The sequence below is a fragment of the Watersipora subatra genome, chromosome 1 (genome assembly GCF_963576615.1).
Source record: "Watersipora subatra chromosome 1, tzWatSuba1.1, whole genome shotgun sequence".
Taxonomy (NCBI): Eukaryota; Metazoa; Bryozoa; class Gymnolaemata; order Cheilostomatida; family Watersiporidae; genus Watersipora; species Watersipora subatra.
The window spans coordinates 58,632,731-58,645,769 of NC_088708.1; the positions used below are offsets into that span (position 1 = coordinate 58,632,731).

At 38.4% G+C, this 13,039-nt stretch overlaps 1 protein-coding gene across 1 annotated transcript; it reads right to left on the reverse strand.

Annotated features, from left to right (window-relative positions):
- Positions 1–2,289: 2,289 nt before the first annotated feature.
- Positions 2,290–8,739, reverse strand: LOC137389595 (protein FAM200C-like). The gene is made up of 4 exons (XM_068075654.1): positions 8,242–8,739; positions 6,761–7,189; positions 5,846–6,458; positions 2,290–2,399 (listed from the first exon to the last, which is right to left on the reverse strand). Exons 1-4 carry the CDS (start codon positions 8,737–8,739, stop codon positions 2,290–2,292), a joined length of 1,650 nt encoding a protein of 549 aa, XP_067931755.1.
- Between the last annotated feature and the right edge of the window lie 4,300 nt (positions 8,740–13,039).

A 13,039-nucleotide genomic window follows, 5' to 3' on the forward strand; every position in this document is an offset into this window, starting at 1 on the left:
AGTACATTAGCTAATGTATCCGGCGCAAAATTTTTACCCAAACTAGACGCAAACTCGGGTTACTACCAGATACCTTTAGCTGAGAATTCACAACTATTCACAACATTTATCACCCCCTTGGGAAGATACTGCTATAACAGAGTGCCCTTCGGTCTAGTCAGTGTGGGTGACATATTTCAGCGTTGTATAAGAGACATATTCGATAGAATGGATAGTGTCGTTTTTCATATGGATGACTTGTTAGTGTACAGCACCGTTTGCAGAACCAAGCATGACGCTCATGTACGTCGCGTATTAGAACAACTAAGATCTGTAGGTATGACTTTAAACCACAAAAAGTGCAAATTCGGGCAAACTTCGTTAAAGTTCTTAGGTTATTATGTAGGAGCCGAAGCCGTTAGCGCCGATCCCAACTGTATACAGAACATACTCGCAATACCCGACCCGACGAACAAAACACAACTACAGTCATTTCTGAGATCTGTGAATCAACTCGGAAATTTCTCACCCAGAATAACTTAATTGACTCTTCCCTTAAGAGCATTGCTTAGAAAGGCTTTGCCATGGACCTGGGACATTACACAAAAACAAGCCAAGATAAATAATAAGACAGAGCTCAATTCTACACCATGCTTAGCTTGGTACAGTCCAACAAGGCGCACAGTCATCATGTGTGATGTGTCTAACGAAGGTTTAGGAGCTGTGCTGTTCCAAATACAAGACGATGGCACTCGACGCTTGGTAGCAGCCAAATCTAGATCCTTGACCAACACAGAAAAGACATGGTCATCTATCGAAAAATAAGCTTTCGGCATTGCATGGGCTTGCATGAAATTCGAGATGTACATCCTTGGTTATTTAAAGGTGACAATTGAGACCGACCACAAGCCGTTGGTACCGATATTTAATTCAAAAGCCGTCAATGACCTGATACTGCGAATTCAGAGACAAAGACTCAGAACTATGAAATATGCATTTACGGTAGAGCATATCCCAGGCAAAACCAACTATATAGCCCATTTATTGTCACGACAACCTTCTGGAAGACCGAGCCAGGATGATGTTGAGCTAGCAAAAGATGTTGATGTGAGCACAATTACCAACATAGCGAATCTACAAGCAACTGAACAACGACTAGTTGAGCTTGGAAACAAGCAACAAGAGGACACAACTTTCCAATCTGTGATTGAGTACACTCAACGAGGTTGGCCAGCATATTAATCTGATGATAACACACATCTCAAACCATAATGGCATGCTCAGTCTCCACTTACACTCATCGATGGTTTATTGCTGTATGCTAAACGTATCGTAATACCTCCGCCGGAACGCTTGAGTATATTTGACATATACATGGTGGACATTTAGGCATACAAAAGTGTAGAGAGCGGGCCCACCGATCTGTTTAGTGGCCTGGTATATCTGCTGAAATGGCAGAGATAGTCAAATCATGCCGTACATGTCAAGTGAACCAAGACGAACATCGAGAACCCTTGAAATCTAGCAGTCTGTCGGACAGACCATGGCAACGAGTTGGAACCGACTTGTTCTATTGGAATCAATCGAATTACGTCATTGTAACAGACTATTTTTCAAGGTATGTTGAACTCAGCAAGCTATCGCACCTTGACAGCAAATCAACTATAACATCACTCAAATCGATATTCGCCCGTCATGGCATTCCAGAAATCGTTGTTTCCGATAATGGACCACAGTACACAAGTCGAGAATTCAGACAGTTTGCCAAAGATTACTTGTGTCAGAGTGTCACAAGCTCACCACATTATCCTCAAGAAAATGGAGCTGCCAAACGCGCTGTTAGAACAGTCAAAAATCTTCTCAAGAAATCTACAGATCCATACAAAGCTTTACTTGCATACCGAAATACACCAATTCAAAATGGATAATCCTCGGCTGAACTACTCATGTGTAGACGACTCCGTTGTGACTTATGCGTAGATCCTTCTTCATTAAACCCGATGATACCGAACTATGACTTAGTTAAAGACCCAGAAAACACTTACAAATGACAAATGAAATACAACTACGATCGCCTACACAATACACGACCACTACCACCCATAGAACCTGACTACAATGTTTACATCCGAGACTTAGGTAGGACAGGCACCGTAAGACAGAGACTTCCCGACAATTCGTTTGCAATTCAGACTAGTTCACAGGAGTTACAACGTAACCGACATTCACTTACTCCGTTACCTGACAACCATACTTTTGGCAACCAACAAGCTAGACCTACAACTCCCACGCTTAGCAGTCCACAGCCGATCAATCAAACTGCTCCGAGACCCCAGATTGCTCCATCCCCATGCCGTAGCAACCGGGTGCGTAGAACTCCAAACCGCCTCGACCTCTAGGCTTGGTTAGTTTGCGTAGGTCTGCATTATATTGTATTTTATGCTTATACTTGCTTACAGTTATCCCTTTATTATACTCATACATATAGTCCGCTTACTCAGCTAGCCTTTTGGATAAAAAGGGAGATGTGGCATTCATATATATATCGTATATATTCGTGCATATACAATGTGGAATTATCATTATATGCTTGCATGGATATCGGCAATAAAGCACTTATCTCTTTGCAAGCTAAGTAACATTAGATATGTCTCTGAAGCTTAAAGACTCAGCTGTACGTATGTTTGTGATATGGTGGAGTGCTTCCATTGAGGGATTATTCTTTGCTCCTAGTATATCTTTCAAACAACTATGGAGAGAGATGGCAGCTTTTTGATTCCGTATAAAACTATTGTAAAACACTTTCGGTATTATGCTTGATTCTAGTATCTTTTTAGAATAATATGGCTTTAACCCTGCATTGATGAACGGGAGAAGTATTCACCATTTTTGGCCAATATCGCTTTTGATTCTTCTCTTTGTGTGTTGAATGCTAACTTAGAGTCTAGGGTTAAACCTAAAACTTTAGTAGAATTGGTAATGTTTGTTTTCTCGGCTGACTTGAAGTGGTTTTGGGTTGCAGTTGAACCAAATAGTATCTGTCTTGGAACAGTTTGCTTTCATGCGGCATTGTTTTAGCCAGTGTGTGAGCTTCATGCAGTTGCTTTCCATTGTTTTATATAGTAGTTTTTCATTTGGTCTTGAACAGATAATGGAACAATCATCTGCATATTGAAGCGGGGTTCTATTCCATGAGTTCAGCATATCTCTTGTGTAAAGTATAAAAAGTATAGGGGATAAGATGCTTCCTTGTGGCAGTCCTATTGCGCATTGTTTTAGCTGTGATAGATGGTTGTTAACTTTAATTCTGATTGTTCGTCATGTGAGAAAATTAGATATTAATTTAAGGAAGAATCCATTTGTTCCTAATTCAGCGAGTCTCAACAGCATTCCTTGGTACCACACACTGTCAAAAGTTTTTTGTAGGTTAATAAAAAGGTCTGCGACTTTTTGTTTAGATGATTGATTGTGTCGAATTTATATTATCATTGGACATAGATAAGTAGAGGTAGATTTGTTTTTACGAAAATCCGTGTTAGTATTCCGGTATCCAGCCTTTTTACTCTGTTAGAATTCTAAGTCTGTGCTCAATTATTCTTTCTAGAATTTTGACACGTATAGATGTTTTTGTGATTGGGCAATAGTTGTTTGTTGTGGTGTAATTTTTCTTCCCAGGCTTTCTCAAGAAAATTACTACATTGTTGGAAAATGGCCACTTGCTTGAGGTAAGGATAGTGCCAAACAGGATTTTGAGTGTAATTTGAAACTGGAAAATTCCATTTTTTATCATTGAAGGGTGTACTCCGTCGTAGTCGGGTTCTTTTCCTCTGGTTTTAATTTGTTGTGTAGACTTGATTATTTCTTCAACTGTGACTGGTGTGGTCAAGTGTGGAAATCTAGGTTCGTTTTGTAATCCTTCTGCAACTCTTTTGTTTACATGAGCCCCTTATGAATCCCTGATGACTGAGTTTGTTGTAGAGTTGATGTTAAAGTTTTTGCCTTTGAAGATGTTGTGATAGAAGAGTTCTGTTTTACTTGAATTGGTGGTGAAAATTTTGCTGGTTGTACTTAAGTTGCCGATCTTAGCATTAGTATTGTCATAAAAAGTCTGCTTGATTTTCTTCCAAAACGCTGGACCATTACTGCAGTTGAGGGCGTCTGCTTTTGTTTCCAGAAATTTTGTTTTTGCATCTTCCAGTACTGTTCTGAATCTTTCTTTTGATAATTCAGGCGTATCCCCATTCTCAAAAGAACTTCTGTGTATGAATTTTTCCTTTGCTTGCCTTAGTTCGTTTGACAAGGTTGACAGTTCTTCATTCCAGTAAGATTTGCAGTGCCTTGATAGCCTAATTTTTGAGATATTTGATTCTTTGAAACGAGTATGATTGGTAAGAATTTTGTTCCATATAATTGTAGGATCTTTTTTTGCTACAATCCTTGGGATTGTTTCTGCTGAAAGTATCTCTAATTGTGTAGTATATTTACTCCACTCACATCAGTTCCAAGAGTATGAGATTTTCGGTTCTGTTTTTATCTTTAGTGTTGTAAACAATGTCCACACCGGAATGTGGCCTTTTGTTGGTGCTCTTGAGAAAAGTTCTGTAGAGTCATCTGTGTACGGGTTGCTTATTATGGTAGCTGTATTTTGAGATGTTATGACAAGGTCTATAACACTTCCTCCATTATTGCAGAAGAAAGTGAAATCTTTGTGTTGGTCTATCACTTCAAAGTTTTGGTTATTGCAGTGGTTAAAAAGCTGTCTGCCAAGTGTATTGGTTTTGCAGTCATTCCAAGCCGAGTGCCTTGCATTGAAATCAACAAGTATAGCTAGCTCTGTGCATTTGAGGTTAGGCATTTCGGCTCTGGCTGTACTAATTTTTTTGAGAACAGTATCTAATTTTGTTGTATTTTCAGGTTGAATACATGTTGATCCGAGTATGAACCATTTACAATTTATGTTGATGGCTATGAAAAGTATTTCTAAATCTTGTTCTAGACTGTGTAGTCTGTCAGAGCTTATAGTGTTGTGTAATAATATAGCAACACGGCCTTGTCTAGAGGGACTCTTGTGGTTTGGTTTTGAAAGAACGCTGTAGTTTTTAAAGTAATCATTTGAAATCTGCTTTGTTTTAGTTTCTAAAATGAATACTAGATCTGCTTTGCTTTGAGTGATGTAGTTGTCTAGAGTTAATAGTGAGGAGTGGGAACAACCATTTATGTTAATCTGCATCATCTTTAGCTTGTTGTTAGACTTATTAGCCATAGTAGTTGATGGAGTGTAACATTTGTTTATGTCTCAGTTCTTGCCGATGAAAGAGCACTCTGTATTTTGGGCAGTTTTTTTCTATGGATTTGTGCTTCCTTCCACAGTTAATGCATTTTTTTTCATTTGGGCATTTGTCATGCATTTCTTCATGGGGGCCAGAACAGTGACGAAATTTTTTTGGCTCATGCAGCCTGTAGCTATGTGACCAAATTTCATACAGTTATAGCATTGTGTCACTGAGATCCGTTCACCTACTGGTTCTACTTTGATAGCGAGATGGTCTATAACAGTGGTTCTTAACCTTTTTTGCCCCATTCCCCCTTTTCCAAGCCTAAAGACAGAAATTCCCCCCTCCCAACTCCTTTAAATAATGCACTGCAACTAGATAGTGAACTTTATTTACATATATAACTTATATACATATATATACATGTATATATGCATTTATTACAGTCATATTTACATGGAATATTAAAAATGAATGTATATTGAAACTCAATATATCTATCATTGTAAGACAGTCAGCAGACTAGTGCGATTTCTGTGTTTGTTTTGAGCTGATCAGAATTTTGATGTTAGGAGTTGTTGTAGATAGGGCACACCATAGGTCAGCTTCTACTTCCAGATGGTTTCTAGATTTGCTCTTTATGGTTAGCATTGCAGAAAATGCTGACTCGCAAAGATATGTGGAAGCAAATGGTATGAGCATCTTGAAAGCGGCCAGGCTTATGTTGGGATACAATCTTTGGGCCTGAACCCAAAGGTGTTCTATTGATAGCTCCTTGAAGTCATCTTTTAATGCAGAGTTGTTTGTCAGCTCCAAAAACTCCCCTTGAAGCTGTTCCGGAATCTCGTGGACATTGCACCTGAAGGGGTCTCGGGTCAGGCTCATCAATTGCTCTGTCCTAGGATCTAACTTTGGAAAATATCTCTCAAACTCTGCTACCAAGCTGTTCAAGTGATGCTTTATGTCGGTTAGCAAAGAAGCGGAAGGAGCTTTCTTGTCAACTAATGAATGCAGAACTGGAAGTGAAACTCTTACATTCCCAGTAGCCAGTCTTTCCATCCAGAGTTTGAGCTTGTCCTTGAATGCATTGATACTATCAGTTACATTCAACACATTTCTGTCTCTACCTTGCATCTTTGTGTTCACTTCGTTGATTGAACCAAATATGTCAACCAGGTAAGCAAGACATTGATGGAAGCTTTCCACCTGCATTGAAGCCAGTAGTTTGGGTTTGTTATGAGTTTTCAATAACTCATTGACCTCTGCTCGTAGATTGAAGAATTGCAGAAGCATGTTACTCTTTGATAACTATCGCACTTCGGTGTGGAACAATAGTGATGAGTGCACAGCATCCATATCTTTGCATAGCTTGTGGAAGAGACGTGTTTGCAAGGCAGAGCCTTTGATAAAGTTTACCACTTTAATCACTGAAGAAAGGTGTTCCTGCAATCCTTTAAAAGAGGTTTGGCTGCTAGTGCTTGTCTGTGAATGAAGCAATGGGTACTCACCACTAAAGGATTCTTTTCTGTTACCAACTGTGCAAATCCAGCACAACAGCCAAGCATGGCTGGAGCACCATCAGTGCAAACTCCAATTAGTTTGCCCCAGTCCAGATGTTCTTTGCTGAAGAAGTCGGAAACCAGGTTCATAACATCAGCAGCTGTGGTGGTCTTTGTTAGAGGACTGCAGAACAGAAATTCTTCCTCAATTTTCTCTCTGTGTACATAGCGTGCAAACACCATCAGCTGTGAAATGCTAGCGACATCAATGGACTCATCAAGTTGAATGGCGAACATGGGAGATGACTTGATCTTTTCATTTACTTGCCTCTTTATGTCCGCAGACATATCATCGATCCTCGATTTCACTGTGCTGTCTGAAAGGGATAAATCAGCTATCTTTTGAGCGGCTGCGTCTTCGAGAATAATCTTAGTACACTTCAGCAAACAAGGTTTAACTAATGTTTCACCAATGGTGTGTGGCTTCTTATCTCTGGCGATACGGTAAAACAGAGCATAGGATGCCTCGATAATGGCCTTTGCCTAGATATGAAAGCTGCCAGTGGAATCCAGTTTTGCCCGCTTGAGTTCTCTCTCTTTAGCTTCAAAGAACGACTTTGATTTATCCATGTGTTTTGCATGTTTATTTCTTAAGTGTTGCTTAAGTTGATGTAGTTTCATGGAGTCGTTAGCGAGCACTTTCATGCACAAAACACATTGTGGTACTTCGATGCCGCTTTTAATCATACAAGTGAATCCATAGTTAAGGTAAGAATCATCATATGTTCGTCTTTTTGTCTTTGACATTTCTAAGACCTCCAATATGGGATATGCAATCAAAATATTTGAATACGTTCAATATCTACATGAGCAAAACATCATACATATGTTAGGCTACAGAGCAAATTGTCAAAATGTTATACGTTTATGCAAACCAAATCGGTAACTGAACAATTAATATTGCAGGTATGCATATGCAAGTAGTGTAGCAATCCTTACCTTTTCCACAGTTTTAGATCTTGGCTTTGTTGAAACTACTGAAATTCATTCACTCCTCGATGCCCTTTATATAAGAAAAATTGGTGCCAAGAAAATCCCCTTTGGCAAACTGCCAAATTCCCCCCCTAAAATCCCAAAATTCCCCCTTAAAATCCCAAAAATTTCCCTCTAAAATCCCAAAATTCCCCCCTAAAATCCCAAAATTCCCCCCTAAAATTCTAAAATTCCCCCCTGGGGGGAGGGAATTTCCCCCTGGTTAAGAACCATTGGTCTATAATGACTCTGGTGTGTAGGGCCTTTTCAAGGGCAGTTTTGCTTTCAAATCTGACTTTCAATGCTGTAGTGAATGAGTTGCCTCTCTTATACCGCTTGAACTCTGTGACATTATAGCCTTGTTGTTGTAGGTCGTCCTGTATCTATTCATCGGTTATATCGGTTGGAACTCCCTTTAATACGTCTGATTTTAGAGTGGGTGGAATGATTTTTCTTACTTTGGAGTTTCCAAAGTTTGTTGGCTCCCTTTGCGAGATAACTTTGTCGACCATTATCTCTTCGCTAAGTTGAACTAGAACATTGCCATTAGCGCTATGAGTAATCCTATCTATGGTGACTTCTTTGTCTTTACCTACTATTCTTCTAATATTGTTATCTTTGCTGAGGTGGGTTTTGTCATTGCGTTCATATATTACAACGCATTTGTTTGGGTCAAATGTAACTCTTGGCATGTTTGATGTAATTATAGCAGGTCGAGCATCGTTTCTGCTAATTACATTGCTGTTGGGTGAAATTCTGTTTGGATTGTTTGGGACATGCTGGGCATCGTTTCTGCTGTTTGAGTTTCTAATAGGTAAACTTCCCTTTGGGTTGTCTGTGGTTTGGGAAAGAGCTGCAGTCTTGTACGATTTTCTTTCTTCTCTTTGTCCTCTGCTACCGTGTTCTAGGTTATCTACGCGTTGACTAAGGTTTCCTATTTTTGGGCCTGTTGTCATTTGAAGTTGAGTGCTTGTTTCTTCAATACTTGATATTTCTTTTTCTAGGTTCTCTTTTTTTTGTGCGGCTTATGATAGTTGATTTTGTATGTCTACCATAAACTACTTTTCAACCAGGATCATCTTGGATTGTCTTTCCTGTGGCTTCTCTATTGTTTTTATCAGACTTGAAGCTGTGCTGTGTTCTTAAAGAGAATTGGAATTCGTAATTACAATGTATATGTATACTGTCAACAGAGGTCCTATTTGAGTGTTTATCTGAATGGAAGAATAACAGTAACTCTTAAACTTATTTAAAAACCTGCGGCTTTCTACAGTTAACATGGAACAGTTTGAAGGAAACCAGCTAGTCAGTAATAGTTTGATAACCTCTTCAGCATAAAACAGGGCCATACAGCCTTGGATGAATATTATGTCATTGTTGTATACGGAGATAAACAGCGAGTGAGTTTTGATGCCACACTTTTTGGAATAGCTTTCCTAGTTGTAATCCATAGCTCTCTTATTTTAGCTGTCCACTTGGAATGGTCAGGGAATCCATTAAAGGAAAAAAATTGAAACTGCTGGCACGTAACTGTGCAGCTATTAATTTTCTGGTATGTCATGTCCTCCTTTTCGACCATGTATGAGAAAAGATCTTCCATAGATAAATCTTGAATTATGTCACTGTATGCTTTATTGATGATGCTTATGAGGTAAATGCATTCATCTTTCTGTTCTTTGTTGTTCTTGTCTAGATGGAATTTTTGTGATAGTATACTGCAGTGAGTTTTGGCTGTGGTCATTCTAGCTGTGTGGTCCATTTCCTGGATTTTAACATCCTGCAGTATAAGGATCTCATATTTTGACAAACTGCTGTCAGGTGGATGGGTTTGAAATGATTGCTTTGTAACAGTGTGTAAGTCTTTGGTGACATGATAGGGAGTAGAGTGATGTTTATCTGAGTAATTTCCTATATTGTTGAATATAATGGGTTTGGTTTGCTGTGTATTTTGCATGTTGCCGGTCCTGAATTGGTTAGTATGAATGTAATATTAGAGGCTGATATGAGTAGGCATTAAATGTAAAGCTGGGCGGTATGTCGGTATTACCGTGTTTTTGCGGTACTTGGTTTTAAAACCGAGCGGTAAAAATGTCACAATGAAACCGCGCGGTGCGGTTCGGTCGTTCACGTACCGAGAATACCGAACAATTATGTCAACATTCATTCGGTATCGGTACGCACTCAGGTAGACCGAGCAACTGTTGTCACATGGTAAAAGTGGCTCCAAAATAGAGCAGATTGATTGGTGGATGGAGATGATGATTCGTCGCAGGGGGCTATCCTTTGCAGGAAGAAGAGTCGTCATGCTAGAATGTACGGCGAGAGTATCGCAGAAGGTAAATGCTTTCATTGTTTCTTATTATACTCGATGTTAGGCCACGAGTGGTCATACTCGGTTTGTGTCGGTACTTGGTGCATTAGTTGGTATGGCTGGGAGGCATTTGATTTTTCATTCTACTCTCTAAGTCTAAATCTATCGTATGCATGGGTGCGGATCATCATTTTTTTATTTTTGATTCAATAAAGATTGATGCTAATCAGATGGACAGCCGTGAACATTGACTTGCCAGTTATTGCAGTTGTAGTGTCCGTACTATTTTTTTTATAAATTTAAATGGAGAGGAAATATTAGCTAGGCAGCAGAATTAATGAGAATATTATTTATTCAATACTCGAACTCAAAATTTTCGAGTTTGTTATGACTGTCAATGATAATTTCCAAACCATACACTCTGTCAGTTGCATTATCTTTTTAATTGTAATAATTAATTCCTTATCATTAGGAGTTTTGTTTCCAGTCTGGACATAACTAACCGCCTGAACTTAAATAAAATCTATCTTAATAATGTGCGTTATTTCTTTGAAGCTCACGAGAACAAAATTTTATGATATAGACATTGTTTAAAGCTTTTAAAATGACAATTACTGGTATAGACATTGTTGCTTGCAAAATTTTACTCTTTGCTGTTCACTCTCCTCACGTTCGCCGACTGCTCTATATTTTATGTTTCTGTTTACTTTGTAGTTCGTACTCTAATTGATTTTTGTCATCATTGGTAGGTGAAGACACCGAGGATGCTGATTTGGGGTTTTTATCACCATCATCATCGTTGAAATCTACCGAAGATGCAGATTTGGAAGTTAACACCGACATCATCGAAATCCGATGTTTGGCAATGCTTTGATACACTACATTAGATGTAGAAACCACGCTGCTTACTTCTTCCATGTTAGTTATTAATAAGCACGCAATTTATTTGTAGATGTATGTAGGATTGCAGTAAACGCTGTCAAGTTGAATGTTGTTTTATATACGGTATTTGTAATTACATATATAAATAAAATAAATTGTCGTTCATTGCTGACGAGCTGGGTTTATTCTCAACAAACATCGTACATGATTTTATGTGTCTATGATTTTGTATTCTATGGTCGCTTTCTACACGCTCGCCTAAAATAAAGAATACACAATATTCAACTTTAAAGTTAAGAGTGGTGGAATGAACCAACAGGTGGATTGTGCAACCTAAATGCCATCCCTTGTACAAAGGGACCCTGTACTCAAGTAGAGCTGGCTAGTGTTGAGTAGCAATGGTAGGTAGAACACAACTCCCAAAAATTCATGCGGTTTTGTCTCATTTTGCGGTATTTGTTGGTGTGTAAACCGAACCGTATGTTTTTGGGAGTTGTTCTCTCAATGTCGGTATGCGGTACGGTATCGGTTTAAACACGTGCGGTCTCGGTATACAGTTGGTGCCCAAAACCGCCCAGCCTTAATTAAATGACACAAAATCTTCATCAAGAAACTGATACCTGACCTTTCATGTACACTGATTATATTTTCAGTGAGTGTGTTTATACCTGACCTCTCATGTACACTGATTATACCTCCAGTGAGTATCTATGTTTATACCTGACCTCTCATGTACACTGATTATATCTCCAGTGAATATCTATGTTTATACCTGGCCTCTCATGTACACTGATTATATCTTCAGTGAGTATCTATATTTATACCTGACCTCTCATGTACACTGATTATGTTTCCAGTGAGTATCTATGTTTATACCTGACCTCTCATATACACTGATTATATCTTTAGTGAGTATCATTGTTTATACCTGACCTCTCATGTACTCTGATTATATCTCCAGTGAGTATCTATGTTTGTACCTAACCTTTCATGTACATTGATTATATCTCTAGTGAATATCTATATTTATACCTGACATCTTTTTTTATTTTCTTTCTTTAGCACTTCTCTTAAGTTGAGAGTGATTAAGAATACTTTTATTCTCAAACCATCACCATAAGCTAACGTAGAGCCTATATGTGAACACTGTTTTATGGAAAAATGGAGTAGTTTGTAGAGCAGATGTTATCAGATTTTTATTACATAACTCGTTCACAGTGTATAACTACAAGCCGAACCCTTCATGCTGAGGGAAGCATAATGCATACATTGTATAATATTTGGGATGAGCATATAATGAGCACATGTATTGGTGAACAGCAGTAAATAAAATTGGCTTAACCTTGACTCCAGTGAATAACAAACAACATTATTATGACATCGTCTTTTTTTTATGAATGAAGCAAAAAAAGAACAGTAAACATAACATAAAACTATCACAGTAGTGACTAAGGTACATATATCATAGTCCAAATGACAGTCTTCGCTTCTGATAGAAGAGAATGCCAGCTGATAGTCATATATCATTATCTAATACTAGTAATCGCACAAAGAACAAAAAACTGCATAATAGATGGTGTCCAAAATTACACAACTAGGTATGTTTGCTATAGTGAATATAAATATGAAGCACACGGTATCAAAACAAAACTATATCATGATGTATATATGCAATGAAGTACAATACAGCTACCTACGTAGTTGCTGTAGGATAGGTCAATTTATAAAATTAGGCATACTGAAGGTTATGTTGACCATGTTACACACAAGTAAATGGTGACTCCTGTTTTTTTCTTTAAGTTAAAATTATACCAAGGTTTTTCTGACATTATAAAACGCCGGATCCACATATTTTTTTGAAAGGTTAGTCGCACGGTGTGAACGATGAACTGACACACTAGTATCACTGCCAAAGGAACTTGCTGGTTCATAAATTAGCTGTGAGACAGGTGTGCTAGCTATTTGGTTACTTGCCTGATGATGTGCGACTGGTGTGCTGTTTGTCTGGTCTCTCACTTGCTGATATTGAGGGTTACCTTCTGCATTCCAGGACCAACTATGGG

What these genes read in the sequence shown, in the direction of transcription:
- LOC137389595 (XM_068075654.1), bottom strand. Translation starts at nt 8,739, where the DNA reads ATGACAACAGGCCCAAAAATAGGAAACCTTAGTCAACGCGTAGATAAC. An exon ending in CAGAAAAGAATCCTTTAGTG is followed by an intron (nt 6,459 to 6,760) that starts GTGAGTACCCAT and finishes GCTTCAATGCAG; the next exon opens with GTGGAAAGCTTCCATCAATG. An exon ending in AGTAGAAGCTGACCTATGGT is followed by an intron (nt 2,400 to 5,845) that starts GTGCCCTATCTA and finishes AATATAATGCAG; the next exon opens with ACCTACGCAAACTAACCAAG.